This window comes from Nelumbo nucifera, chromosome 1 (genome assembly GCF_055504915.1).
Source record: "Nelumbo nucifera cultivar China Antique chromosome 1, China Antique-T2T, whole genome shotgun sequence".
Taxonomy (NCBI): Eukaryota; Viridiplantae; Streptophyta; class Magnoliopsida; order Proteales; family Nelumbonaceae; genus Nelumbo; species Nelumbo nucifera.
In genome coordinates, this window is record NC_142649.1 from 144925547 (window position 1) to 144940818 (window position 15272).

A 15272-nucleotide genomic window follows, 5' to 3' on the forward strand; every position below is an offset into this window, starting at 1 on the left:
AAATATTAAAATTAAAGGAATTAACCTTAAAATTCTAAAAATAAAATAAAAAACTTGAACATTTAACAATTCAAAGAGGAAACACTACATAGTAGAGATTAAAAAGTGGAAATTTCAAACAATACATAAATAGTAATTAGACCTAACAATCAGGTTAGTGGGTTGACCCATGACCCAACCCAACCTAAGCTGATTTTTCGAGTTGGGTTGGATCGGGTCATTCTCAAATTCAGATAGTTAAATATGAGACCCTAATCCCTTTTTTTTATCAGATTGGATTGGGTCGGATTCGCAAATTAGGTCAACTTTTTGCCAGGTCTTCATCCGTTAAGACAATCTCTCAGCCAGCCTCAGCAAATCCCAGGAAATTCTGTAAACATTTTACCTTTGTTTTTTCCTGTATTTTTTACCTTTCAATCGTTTCCCTTGAGCTCAACCAAGCCTTGTGCCTACCATATTGAGTCAGCTACATGTATCTTGTTCAATCATTCTACTTTGTTCAGATCAATGTGGTATTTAATACATATGATCCCATTTCAATCTTCCTACCCAAAAAAGAAAAAAAAAAACATTTCAATCTCTCTCTCAGAGCACCAAACCAAATTAGAAAACATAACTTCATTTATGTTTTTGCTTCACCTTTTCATTTCTTCCTCCTTCAAAGCTAATATAGACACATCATGTGAAGCTAATCAATAGAAAAAGTGATGTCTCACAGAGATTAATCTTTTAAAACACAAACTACAAGACAAAGCAAAACATATATTACAACTCCACTGGCAACCCTTGAGTTCCAAGGTTTCACCCATATTTTTTATTAGAAGAAAAGCACATCTTCCATGTAAACCCTAATAATAAACTAATTAGAAGAATGGAATCCAAGGTTAGTCTCATATTCCCCTGACAAAGTTTTCATTTGAGACAACCATTTAAGTTCCTACTCCACGTGAGCTTGTTTTCTATCGTGTACCCCACTATCACAAAAATGCACGTGTGTACTCTTTCTTTGTTTTTTCATTAATACATGGGGAAGAGAGTCCTCACTCCTCACTCTCACTCCTCACTTCTCACTCCTCACTCCTCACCCATGGATAGTAGTCAAGACATGCACAAATACACACACATCAAATTTCAATCTTTTTTCTCTTTTTTGAAATAGTTATGCAATTCACAGCTGTGGGGGGGGAACCTATGTTCTTTACCAAGAAGTTCCATAAGGAATAAAACTGTAACTCTGTACGGTTTACACATAGAGACAAGAGTTGCAAGAAAACTGAAAAGCCCAGAACTTCTGTCCATGCATCTGGTATTCAATGTTTAATGTTACATCACAGCTTGTGACCTTATGCTTCATGACCTATCACAGGCAGCAGGTTTGTCCACGTCCAGTGGGCCCATCACTCCTACCCATTGAAAAATCCAAACACAGTTGGCATATCCAGTTAGGTCTGTAAGTTATGTGTGGGGTGTTCCAATGAATCCAGCCATTAACCCACTCCCATCACTGTGATTGAGCTATTGTCATTTGTCATAACCCCATAAGATTCAAGCACTCAACTTTTATTATGCCTTGGATTCTACTATTACAGACAGGCTACTGCTACTTCTGTTACTACTTGTGCTTGTGTTATCCATCTTGCCACAACCTACAAGTAGTGTGGTCGGGCTGTCAGTAGCTGACCCGACCCGCTGACCTGTTCGAACTTGTGGGGAGCTGCTGCAATAATAAGTGAAGCTAACTGGGTTGCCAAGTATCAATCATGCAATCCCAGCATTAAATTGAGGCACAGCTTAGGGGTTTTTGGGTCTCTGCATCTTTGTTTGAAGTAACAGATTGGTTTTCTATCCAAAAAAGAAAAGTAACAGATTGGTTGGATTGGATGAATCCAGCAATATAAACTTAAATCCTAACAGCTCAGGCGGGTTAATGGGGGCTAATCTCTATTAGTGCTTGTCTGACAAATTTTTGTGCTAAGCAAGAAGGAAGAGAGAGAGAGAGAGAGCATTGAGAAGCACGTGGTGTTGCATGCCTCAGTCCCCGCCGCTCTCTTTTACAAAACTGAAACAAAAACCAAACTGAAAAGACTCCATTTCTTCCTCATCGTCATTCACACCTCTCTTGTTCTCTTCCTCCTCTCTTTCTATCTCCGAAACAAGAGAACATCTATTCATTGCAGAAAAGTCTCTCCCTCATTCTCCTCTAAGACATTTTTTTTTTCCTTTTTCTTTTTGTTTGTTTACTTCTCTGTTATTTCTCTGCAACTTGGCCAGCACTCATACTCGGCACAGTGTATCTTGCGCCTGCTCGTTCTCGCTCTCCTTGCAGTGCTTTGATGCTTTGTCTCAGCCTTTTTTTACTAGATTCTGCGCACGGTTGCTTCTCTTTCCCTTCATTTGGTCATTCTATTTAATTATAACTTATCAATGCTATCATGAACGTCCAATTTCTCTACTTCGGCCCCCAAGATAACTAACCTTCTGCTATTGGTCTTTTCTTAATCTTTGAATTTGGGAACCCGTTTGGAGGTTTTGCTTTATGGGTTTATGGTTTTCCCTTCTTCTTGTTGAACCCTTGCACCTCCCCCCTAAATCTCTAAACTTTCAACCTGTTCATCGAGGTTTTGGTTAATGGGCATTGTTGCTCCATTTTTCTGCATTAAGACCACTCGTTCGATGTGGGTTTCTCTCTAGAGTTCTAGATTCTGAAGCAGAGCCTGTGCATTCTCAAATGGGAGAGCTTCAATCCTGTGCGAGCTTACTTAATGCTTCTGCATTATGTGCTAGAAGTCGAGGGTGCTCTTTAGAATTTTCTGTTCCTTCGGCTCCGCTGAGCTGTGAAGAACTAGAAGTGAAAAGAGAGGGTGTCAATATCGCAGAGATTTTGGCCGAGTTGCAGAGGGAGCGGAAGAAGAATGCAGAGCTTATGGAGAAGATATCCTTATTGGAAGCTCAAATACAGGAGAGAGAAAAGGCCTCTCTCCTCATTCCTGGACATGTACGATTTGATTATCAGAGATCCATTTCTGAATTTCTTCTGCTATTTTGCATCTTGCCTGGTGCATTTGTTTTGTCTTTACTGTAACTAATGCTTCTTTTTCTCTTTGTCAAAGTTTTCTTAATAGAATATCATCTAAAATGCCGTACATTAGAATTCATTTCTACGATAAGTATATACCAGTTTGTATGTGTATGTGTTCAACTGTTGATGGATCATTCAACCATTACCACTGTCGTTTGTTTTTGGTGGATACCATTCAAATATTATTTCTAATCTGCATGCTTGATTGCAATCAATATCCGAGTTTTCAAGCTAATTCTTTGGGCTCATATGAGGATTATTCAAGTATAAGTGAACACTGTACGAGATCTTATGGTATAATAATGGAAAAAGATGGCTAGTAAACTTTGAGGATGTGGTTTAGTTCCACTGATTTGCATGATGGTATGAGGCTTTGATGGGCCACAAGGCTGGGGCCTTACGAGAATGAAATTCACAATACACATGGAGCTCTTATGCATATTCAGAGAGATGATGGGTTGGTTATGACAGAAAACAGACAATTTGGTTAAAAAAATTCAAGTCAAGGAATAGAATTCGCATGAAGACCAAGGCTAAAAAGGTTGGCATAATCCAAGATAAGAGAAGAAATGACTGAGATCAACCAAAGAAATGATTTGAGAGATATGCTTTTTTGTATACATATATATGTGCATTAAAAGTAGAAAGATAACAGGCCTAAAAGTAAGTACACAGAGAGAGAGAGCTGGAGGCATTCGAGTCAATAAATTACTTCTTCTGTGAATTGAAACCCAAAGTTTGTTTTTTTTTTTTTTAATTTTTTTTTTTTTGCTTTTATTTTGTATGATCTTCCTTTGAATCTCCTTTTTCTTCTATTGGATGGATTCGTTATCCTTGTGGACATTTTCTGTAGGCTCTTTGTTTATTTATTTATTTTTGATAAGTAAATTTTTAACTTCTTCCTGTATTTACTAAAGCAAAACCAAATTGTGGTTTCAAATGACAGATGAAGTAAATTGTTAACTTGGGAGAGCAGCTGTCTAAAAGAAATTCAGAAACCATGCATAGCACTATATTATGTTTTAAAATTTGCTGCATCATTGTTCTCTGAATTTTGGGTTTTGTTTTGGTGTCAATGAAGATCCATGCAGAGATAATGGGAATCAAATGTCAATTTTAGACCAACGTTCCTTTCAAATATTATGAACTTGGGAAGCAAGGGTACAAAAGTTCTTCATCCTAATCACAGAATATTGTATCCAACATGCTAGATATGTGAATAGAAAAGAAAAAAAAAATGTTGGAGAAAACTATCAAGATTCTGATATGAGCAGAATATCTATATCTGACTGGGTCTAGGTTCAATTTGGTCTCAGAATGCAAGACTAGGAGGGATTATAAAGCTACTTTCCTGTAACAAAAGATGTGACAAACTGACAATTTAGATGCAATATAGGAAACTTCCAAAGAGCAAATGCATTCCTCGAGAATTCCAAAAGATATAGACTGTCACTGGAAAAATGTATTTTTAAATGACAAAAATATGTTTTTATAACGTTTTTGATAAATCTATAGATGCCTAAAAGTTAATTCTTCACCATGTTTCCATTTGGAAGCCATTGGTCTATTTATGCTGTAAAGCATAGATTAGATTGTTCACCAATGTTACCATTTACCAACATCAGTTACTTACTGTAGTTTTAGACCTTTGGATTCTATAAGCTCATGTTTCATGTTAATCTGTATAGACTATGGAGAAATGTCCTCTTTACATGGCTTTCTTTGTTCAAAATTGGAACTTCATAAGGTTTAGTGATCTCATCAATATTAATGTGCTACATGATTAGTTTCTATTATATATCTCCATAGTCCACACTAATTGAAACAGAACCACATATCTCCATTAGAGTTGAGTTAACACAGTTCTTACATATTCTTTGTTTCAATTTTTTCTCAAGTTGACTCATGAAAGTTATTCTGGTATTCTTTCTCTCCCAGGATGTTTGTCATAATGGAGCAGAGAGAAGCTTTAAGAAGTTCAAGAGACAAAAGATAGAAAATGATGAAGTTGCAGGAAGTTCAATCTTGTCTGAACAGATAAAGCATGACATTCCATGCCAAGCCGTTGAAGAAATCAATCAACAGGACTGTCTAGTAAACTGGATGAGCATGGATGAAACCCAGCTTCTGAATTTTGAAAAATATAAAGATGGTGACTGTGGTGCAGATTATGAAGATACCGATGACAGTGATGATGAAGATGACGAGTGCTGCGATGAGGATGATATTGATATTGATGATAAGTACAGGCAGAATGATGGCATTTCACAAGTTGCAGATACAGTGAAAAGAAATGCCCATGAAGGCATTGATGGGGAAAAAGATAAATCATGCTCAGGAAATCCAGCTGGTGGTCAGAGTGAACCAAAGGAACCAAATGCAAGTGAAGACATAAATGGATATCAAAACAAAGGCCTGTTAGTAACTGATTCACAAATTATTAACAACAAGAAAGAACATAAAAGGCATTACAAAAAAGAAAACAGAAAGATTGGAGGATACAGAGTGCCATCAGAAATCCATAGCTCTGGACATGAGACTGGGCAAAAAGCATTAGGAAACACACCTTTGCATAAAAAGCCCCCAAAGGTAGCCTTCTGTCCAAAAGAAGTCAAGAGAATAATAGTGTCAGAAGTGCTTTTGCTGAAAAATGCTCAATCTCACACCATAAGGAAAATCATTGTCTTTGCATCTCTTGGCATAAGGCATGGGTGTGAAGATATGTATGAATTAGATTTCAATCATTTTAGCATACTGAGAAAGGGAGAGCCCTATGTATCCCCAAATAATCCTGGGGTAAGCATTCTTGTTTCTTGATAATTTTACTTGTATGGATTTTAACATGGTCAATTAGAGGGACATGCTCATGAATATAAAGTTGGTTGCCTTGATGTCATTATTGCTTCTGTTTACTAAGATTTCTTTGCCAAACAAATAAAAGAATATTTTTTCCCCTTCTTGTGAGGTTTATACAACCACTAGGAAGTCATTTATCTAAACATACATGTCTGTATTCTTTGTGTTCTAGTGGTTTGAACAAACACCTCACGTGTGGATTGAAAAATATGATTCTGTGGTTACAAATGAAAGTCAGTTACATGACATTGAGCATATTCCAATTAGTTAACCATTTGCTTAGAATGTTATTCTTTTTTATTTTCACGATGGACTCCATGAATGTTATAATCACCTAAGAAATTATCAGCCAAGGTGTCATAATGTCTTCTTCCTTCTAAAATGGGTGTGGGTATTGCTGTTATCATCCAATATTAACAATATTGGCCAACCAAATAGCATGACAATATCTAGTCACAGTGGATATCATGCTCTACTTCAGTGTTTCCCTTGGTTTTTCTTTAATAGCCATCTATGAGATTAACTTATTTCTCTGTTTTGCAATTATCATTGTCAGGAGGCTGAAGATAGGTTTTCATCTTGTAGTTTTCTGTACCTATTTACCTATTTGACTGATTCCCTGAATGCTATATATTACTTTTATAAATATATAGCTGAAATTAGTTTTTCTTTGGAACAGCCTTTTCATAACTTGAATTATGGAGTGAGGATCTGTTTAATTCATCCTTATATTGACCCCAATCTTCATTCATTGATATTAACCAAGTTCCTTTATTTTTAAAATCAGGAACATGTTCTATATGAGCATCCTGGTGTCCGGAGAAAAATATTCTATCCCAACCGACAGAATCCTACACTCTGTCCTGTTAAAATACTTGAGGAGGAGAAGACTATGCGCCCATCTGATCCGAGCTGCCCATCTTGCTTATTTTTGTGCATCAAATATGGAGGGAGGACAAGAAATCTTCCTCAAAATGAGTAAGTATGATGCTTTACCAAAATTTTAACTCAGCTGTCACTTTTCCCTGATGTGTTTATGGACCAAAATTAGCTGACCTAGATATCCTTTCAATTATGAAATAAAGGATGTATTTATGGTAAAATGGGATCTCTTGGCTTCTCACTGGCAGTCATGTCAGGTAATGCATGTATGTATTGACAGTAAAGAAATTACCTCCTTGCTTTCCTCAGAGTTGGTGAGCTCTGAAATTGTGTAAAACAAAGAAGAGAATTATGTCTTCTTAATAGCTTGATGAAGCATCAACCAACACTGAACAAATATATATGCACTATTCAAAACATGAAAAAAGTGTCTATCTTTATAAATTTATATAGATGAAGAATATGTAAGTTCAACATGGCCTTAGGGAGTTAACCAATTGCTAATTTTCAACTAGGAATAAATACAAGGATTTTTTTTTTTATTTCCTTTTCTCCACCCTGATTCTAACAACACCCAACCACCTCAGTCCTTGAGGGGTAAAGCTTTAAGGGAGTATATATTTGAGATTAAAAAATATATATATTTTTTTTTGGGGGGGGGGTGTCCAAGGACATGGGGATTAAAGTTTGTTAAATTCACCAACTCAGCCTCATTCATCTTAAACACCAACATTGTGGGCTTATAGGTTTATGGCATCGGATGTTTTTACTTTCAACCTAATCTAGAATTGATTACATGTTGGGTTTTTTTTCCAGATATGTGAGGCAGCGGATGGGAAGGAACAAGCTAAAATCATTTGGACCCCTTATGTGCCAGATAGCAATGCTAGTCAATATTCGTAGTGGGAGCTTCTTCTTCAAGGCCTTAGGTATTACACTTTTGTTCATGGCTGGTTTTCCTGATGACCTTGTTCGAAGGGAGACGAAGTACCGGAACCTGGACCTGCTTCAAAAATATTATAGGTACTCATGCCTCACCTTCCCATCTGCTCTTTGTTTATGTTAGCACTGTTGTTATTATCATTATCATTGTTGTTGTTGTTGTTGTTTCTACTACATCATAACTTCTCACTAAAAGTTTGGTTACCCTTATATTGTCGATAACCCATATTTCCTTTGGAAAATCATGCATCGATTTGGAGCTTTTAATGGCTTTGTTTCTTTTCATGGTTTCATCTAAGATGCCTCATTGCAGGACGGATAGAGATGCTGAAGGGGAGGATTTGTTCCATCAACATCCAGTGCTTTATGACACTGTAAGACTTTTACTCTTTGATGCAAATGTTAAGCTTGAAAGTGCCTTCGTATTTGTTAAAATTTGAGTTTAATTGGTTTCTTTCAAGTGGAACTGAAACCAAAATTCCTTAATTTCATCCTGAAAGCTGTCCAACTGAAAATATTTAAAAGTTAAAGCACTATGAAAAATCTCAAAATAAAGGATCCACCCAAAGAAATCGTGGGTCCAGAAAAGAGAGGATAGACAACAAATAATAATATCATGACCCAAAACACCAAATATATCAAAAAGAATCACATCAATTATGAAACAGAATTTGAAGAGTACTTTATAAGGCTTTGGGTTTACTAGGTGAGCCTAACAAATAAATCTTAGAAACCTGGGAATCTTCTATATGGAATTTTAGGTGGCAGTCCATAAGTTTCTGTGTGTTTCCTCACACAAAACTTCATTCTTGGAGTAAAGTGTTACCCAACCCTGTGGCAAAAGAAAACTATATCTGGACATTTATTGGTTAGAAAAAAAGTTTAAAACTTTCAACAATTATCATCACTTGGGAAAAGATCCAATTCATGGTGGGATATATAATTGACATGGAATCTGACCATGTGAAAACTACTATACAATTTAGAGGGTCCTCTGTCTGATGGACGGTCTGGGATGACGATATAGAACCTTGGTTGAACAATGCAAGTGCATATTACTAATATCTTGATGTATTAAAAATATAGGTTCACAAAAGTGGCATTATTTTCATCTAGATTTGTTTTGTCTGGGAGAAATGGAATGATGAATGTCAATATATTGTCCTAGATGAATCTGGTATTGGATAATTTATTATTAAATATGTGCTGGTATTAGCCTTCCAAAGCAAAAATCAAAAACTGACAATCTTCAAACCTTTGAAAGAATAAAATAGTAAAGATTAAACCATTTATTGGGTAGATAAGCTAGGATCCAACCTGTCCAGCTAACTATGATGCCAGATTCAACATTGTATAGCTGTGGTTTCTATTCATGAAAAATTTATTGATTAACAAGTAATCCCCTCCTAAACAGGCTAGTCCAAATTCACAGCACGTGGCAGGGAAGGCAATTTCAAGCAAATCAAGCGGCAAGAGGCAAACAGCTTCCACAAGTAAGCCTCCAAATTTAACTAGATCCTCAATCCTACAATCCATTCCTTCGAGCTCTCTACCTCCTATGCAGTTTGGGCTTATAGGATATACCTCTGTCCATGGTCCTGCGATGACAGCATTTCAATCTGTGCCATCTCATACTCTAACAGAAACCCCACCAATCTCCAACCCTGCTATAGGCACTTCTAACACAAATATGTCCTACCACACAAATCAGACGCCAACTCCATATCCCATGTTTCCACCACACCCATCAAACACATTTATGCCAATCACATATTGGCCTCAGACGAATGCATTCCCTTCATGTCCTTACCCAGCTTCTTATGGTTACCGTTCTTTCCATCCAACAAGTTACATCTCTCTTCACCCACAACCTTATTACCCTTCTGGCAGTCCTTTTATTCCCAATGTGGTTGAAGGAACTCAGAAGAAAGATGCAGCCACACAAGAAGCTGATAGTAACTCTGACAGCAGTTCAGTTGGTACAGAGCTGAAAAAGGATTAGCAAATTGTAAGTAATGAACAACCCTTTCCTGTAAATCTGTCAAGTAGAACATTACGCATGTAGCAATGAAATCTTTTTGAGGAAGACAATCTGCAACTCTACCATTTTTCTTCCCTCTGCCGAATGGTGGATGTGACATGCCTCGTATAGCAGTATAGCACCATCCTGATCAGTTCATAGCTAAGCTATTATTCATGGTTTAAACATGTAGCAATAGAATTTAGTTAGTGCTATTAAGTATATGTTTCTCAAAGAAAATAAACCACTGGAGCATCAACTTCTCTATCCATGTCAGGGAACAAATTGGTAGTTATCAAGTGAACGCTGAAAATGAATGATATCAACATGTGTCAATCTTCTCCAACAAGAACAAAAAAAAAAGTTAAGTGTTTAACAGCCAATACTAGTCTCATTTATCAGAGGGAGCCAAACGTAAGGTTGGAAAGGGACCCATGAATTAATAGTTTAAATGGTTAGATCAGAACCTCCATGGCGTTTTACTGTCAGTGAAATGATAAGAATTGCAGTGTATGTGTCCAAAATCACTGCCCAGATCTCATAATTCATTGCTCAAGATGCCAATCTTGATTGCAAGTGCCAGAGTCCAATAATATATTGAAATAAGCAATGGAAGTACGATTACACTTCAAAGTTCAAACAGACCTGACAAAACCACCTGCAGTTGTTGCTATAGCCTAACAATTTCTTTAATCGTAAATGCTTAGTGCATTAAATTGACAGGGCGGAGATCAATATTAAAAGCTTTCCTCAAAAAAAAAAAAAAAAATCAGTAGTAAAAGCAACCATTCAACTTGTATGAATTGAAGTTAACTGTGAGAGATTAATTTCCAGTTTATGGTTAGATCAAGGAGCGAGCCGAGTCGGTAAGGTAGGTTGACACATGACCACGCAAATTGATCTAAAATGCTAAACAAATTCTTACCCAAAATCCCAAACTTTCTGTCGAAAATTCCAAGTTTGCAACGAAAGCTCTGTCCTGTATGCTTGCATAAGCACTGGCAATTCATCGTTCATACTCTCACATGCACATGCACGTCTTTCAGTCTGACAGGTTACCTAATCGATGGTAAATAATTCAAACCTCAAATATAGCAATTCCACGAGCCAGCTTATGTCATTTACAGAAACGAAAATGGGAAAGAGAAGAAGAAAAGAGAAAGGATTATATCTTTTGAACCAGTTATACGAGTGATCAGTAATCCTTCTTAAGGCTTTGGCCCATTCATTGTCATTCATCTCCCTGCATTGTATTTGTCTTATTAATAATAGTAAACAGAGAATCATAATGTGACCACCTACCAATAAACTCACAAGTCCTTCTCCTTGACAAGTGCAGAGCTTAATTATTAGCTCAATTCACGCTATCTCGTTTGTTTTTGCGATGGATAGTACAATTTCATGGACCCCAATTGTTTCTTTATCTTTTTATTCTTGGATTCCAAGAATAAATTCCAAATTTTAGAGAGAGAGAGAGAGAGGAACTGAGGAAGCATGAACAAACCACCATAATATAATTCTCAATCCATTCATCATACACCATCCCCACCACCCATACATACATCATTCCTTCATTCCCCAGCACCCATCACTACATCGACTACACGTCTACACCACCAAAAACAAAAAAGGGAGAATCCTACAAAACTAAAGACGGTGCGTGTGGTCACCACCCCATCATCATCATGATGCCGAGACAGATGCCACTCACTTGCATGAAGAAAAGTAAAGCTCCACTAAGACCATTTTATTAGTTATTCTACCAACTCTTCATTCTTTCATCTCATCTCTCACAGAAGCTAACGAGAAAGGTGGAGGTATTTCACTCTACTGCGGCAAGTAAAATCTCAGTGGTGCTTGTTGGCTACATTGCACTGCTTTCTGATCTCGCCCTTTGTACCAGTGAGAGGGTTGTTCTCAGAGAGAATGGTGATGGCCCTTGCAAACTCCTTGAAGAAGTAGTCCTGGCTCTTGGCCATCTTCTTCACATAGGGCTTAGTCCTCTTGTCATTGGCTAGCTGGTGGTCTACTATGAGTAAGCCCTTGTTGTCCATTATGTTCCTGTAGTAGTTGTTGTCCAGCTTCATGGGTGTGCCTCGGTCGTTCCTCACGTACTGCACGGCCTTTGGATCGGGGATTGGGTCTGGACATTTTTTGAACATGTGCTCGACGTGATCCGGGTTCAGTGCAGGGTCTACCTCCGGGTACAAACGGTGAACCAGCTTCACACAATGGGTTCGACCAACACTGTGGGCTCCTGTGTAGAGATCAGTTAGAGGTGTTTTTAGCTTGCTTTCACTTCTATACATTTTATTTGGATGATGCATGTATCTAGTCATGAATGGGAAGATGCTTGGCGACCCATACATTTAGCTTTGATGTTTTTTTTTTCATGGAACAATCATGCATGCAGGAGAAAATTTAATGGTGGATCTAGTGGTGTCTGATGAGGATTTGGATGGAGAATTGATGTATGGGCATCACAATAAAGTGAAATACATTATACATGGTGTCTGCGTATGTGTATGTATGTGATATATGCATGTATATATGCGTGAACATTATGTGTCCATGTCTGTGTGAGATCATGGGTGGTAAGAGATGAAGAAAATACCCAGCAAGGCAACTACTCCAGGGGTGTCGATTCCCATGGCTGCAAACCTGTCAAGAACCACAGAGATGCTCTCATTGTGGTCAGGGAGGAACTGCTCTATCACATCTGCACGGCTCCTCCTACCATCTCTTCTCCCTGTCTTGAGAGGGATGTAAGGGCCCCCAAGCTGAACCAAGAAAAATAAATATAAAAATCATAAATCAAATTAGTCTAAAGTCTTTTTGCAGATATTTCCACAAGAACCCTTACAGACCTTTTACTTGAACTTGAGTAAGCAAAAAAGATATATTCAGAAATAATGTTCAGGAGGGGGGGAAAAGCAGATCGAGAGGAGGAAACCCATTTAAAAGCAAAACAGAATAATTCAACTCAGGAGACAAACACTCAAGAAGATATGTTGGCATTTGGGTGAAGAAAGACAAAAAAAAAAAACCATGATCATGGCTATTTTACTAAATAAGTAAATCCTGCAATTAACCAGTTCAGAAAAAGAGTATGTTAAGAACAAACATAAAGATCATCCAGGATAAGAATTTAAGTGGAGAAACTTAAAAATTAGATCCACACAGATACAGAATCTACCACCTTACAAGGGAAAGAAACAGAAACCCACATAAAAGTAGAGCAGAAGTTCAACCAAGAAATGGAAATTGAGTAAGTACCGCAACAATGCCATCTCTTGCAGACAAGACAAGGATATCTGCGCAGGAAACCACACCAGGGCACTCCCTTTCCACAGCTTCCTTGATGGTGTCAAGGTATCTGAAGTTCCTAAGCCCAAAGCTCCTATCTGTCTCCTTCTCCGACAAGTCTCTCCTTGTAGAATCCAGTAGAAGTGAAGCATCGCATGACTACACACACAGGGGAAAAACAGAAGAGTCAGAAAAGAAGAACCCATCAACAGAGTTTCAAACTAGAAACAAGAAAACTTCTGGTTATTTGTGTACCTGGACAGCACAGTCATGGAAGATGTTCCTGAGCCATGAGAATGCAGTGTTCTTGTGGCGCTTGTACAGGAGTTTAACTTGTTCTTTGATAATGTCTTCGGCTTGAGGACAGGAGTCCTTGTAGAAAGTCATTACAAGGCCGGGGTCCTCTTCATTCTCTGCAAAAACAGGCCTGAGAGCCACAGCACAGAAGCATACCAGAGCAAAGAAGAAGAGAGCTTTGGAATCCATAATTCCTCCTCCCAAAGATCAGATTCTTGCTTTCCCCACTTCTACTTAGGCTCTTAAATAAAGCAGAAGAGGGAGTAATGAATGGAAAAGAAACAGATGGTAAGATTTGTATTTTAATTCCGATTCTTATTACTTACTGCTTCCACTTGTCCGCTCTTAGCATTTACGCCTAAATAAACTCAGTTGATCATTGAATCATGCTTCCAGCATCCAGCTTATCACTAAAACACTTGTTCAGGAGCCCAACCGAGAAAGTCAAAAACTAGTGGACCCACAAGACTAATCACGGGCTTATGATCTTCGTCTTTAATTCTTAGTGAAAGAGTTATTAGATGTAATTTATATTCCAATCCAACCACTTTTCCACATTTACCAGGTTGTACAGCCCGTGTACAAGACTCGGACCTAATTATCTTCGGATTCCACCCAAGTTTGGAATACTTGAGATCGGAGCACCAATTAGCTATTTAAATTACTCACCCATTATTCTTGGTAAATGAAAGCAGGACAAATAATAAACATAATCAGCTGGGCCTCGTAGATGCTTTTCATAAACGCTAAATAAATAAGTGAGGCCCATTTGCAGTGAAGGCAGTGTAACGTTTATTTACCAAAAACAAAAGAAGGCAATGTAGATAGTCGGTACAGAATGCTCGGTTCTCTTCTAGTCTTCTACACGTGGCAGGTTTTAGATAATAATAGTCTTCTACTTTGCCCATTGTCGAGATGGTCATTCGGTAACCGAACGTCTGAGATCATTCTCAGCTAACCCAACGTATTCTCACGATGACGTTCTCACGTGCGCATCAAATAATGAATTCAAATTTTTGGACGACAGCGCGACGATTTTACTCCGTACAATGATTTGAAAATATATCAGAAGGGTATTTTTAATATTATGTAATGTTTAAGTCACAAAATATTAACGGATGGTGATGAAGAAAGATTTGGCCCGACCTCGCAAATCACATCATGTGGCAAAAAAAGCAAGTAACTCGGCACTTAAAACAGCATACCGAGGGTATAAAATATCAAAGGGAAGAGACCAGCGGTCCGAACTCCCCTCGAGGAGACCAACTCCCTGCGAGGAGCCCGAACTCCCTACAAGGGGCCCGAACTCCCTACTTAGAACTTGAACTCCCTACGAGGAGCCCGAACTCTCCCTTTGGCCCCGAGTCACACAAAGCAGACCCGAACTGGCCCGTCTTATGAAAGTTCGGGACACCCCCCCTATCCGAACTCAAGACTTCGCCTCACGCACCGCTCTAGGCACTTCGCCTCCAGAGCATTGAACTGGACGAACCACACCGTACCAGACACCGAAGGAGTCTGTATCCAGGGGCGGCGCACCTGACTGACTTGGGATCTGACGCTTGGCGGCCGCATTTCAAACGGCCACCTGCCACCGTCATCTGCCACCACCATCTCCAGTTACAGAGACGGCTCCGACAAAAAGAGCAGTGACGGTTCTGCCCCAGTAGAGGCAATGACGCCCGAACTGGCAGAAGCACGGAAGTAATCATTTCCGACTTGACAGAAGTCTAGGAGTGAGTGCACGAGGTGGTTATAAAAGGCTCTCCACCCCCCCAAAGAGGAGGTATGCAAATTTTGCGCTATCTGGTTTTATCTTGCCTTTGAAGGATTCTAACTTAAGCTTCGGAACCTTTACACCGGGTTCTCCCCGGAGCTTCCTCATCTCCT

General features: G+C 38.5%; 2 protein-coding genes across 2 annotated transcripts; one reads left to right on the forward strand and one right to left on the reverse strand.

Annotated features, from left to right (window-relative positions):
- Positions 1–1789: 1789 nt before the first annotated feature.
- LOC104610929 (uncharacterized) lies at positions 1790–10023 on the forward strand. The gene is made up of 6 exons (XM_010277791.3): positions 1790–2995; positions 5018–5875; positions 6723–6913; positions 7634–7840; positions 8073–8133; positions 9174–10023. Exons 1-6 carry the CDS (start codon positions 2729–2731, stop codon positions 9759–9761), a joined length of 2172 nt encoding a protein of 723 aa, XP_010276093.1. The 5' UTR covers positions 1790–2728; the 3' UTR covers positions 9762–10023.
- A 1254-nt stretch (positions 10024–11277) lies between these two features.
- Positions 11278–13593, reverse strand: CP (ceruloplasmin (ferroxidase)). Its single transcript, NM_001302852.1, is given in 4 exon segments — positions 11278–12036; positions 12394–12559; positions 13056–13244; positions 13341–13593. Coding segments are annotated over 4 exon segments (996 nt in total). The 5' UTR covers positions 13572–13593; the 3' UTR covers positions 11278–11626.
- Between the last annotated feature and the right edge of the window lie 1679 nt (positions 13594–15272).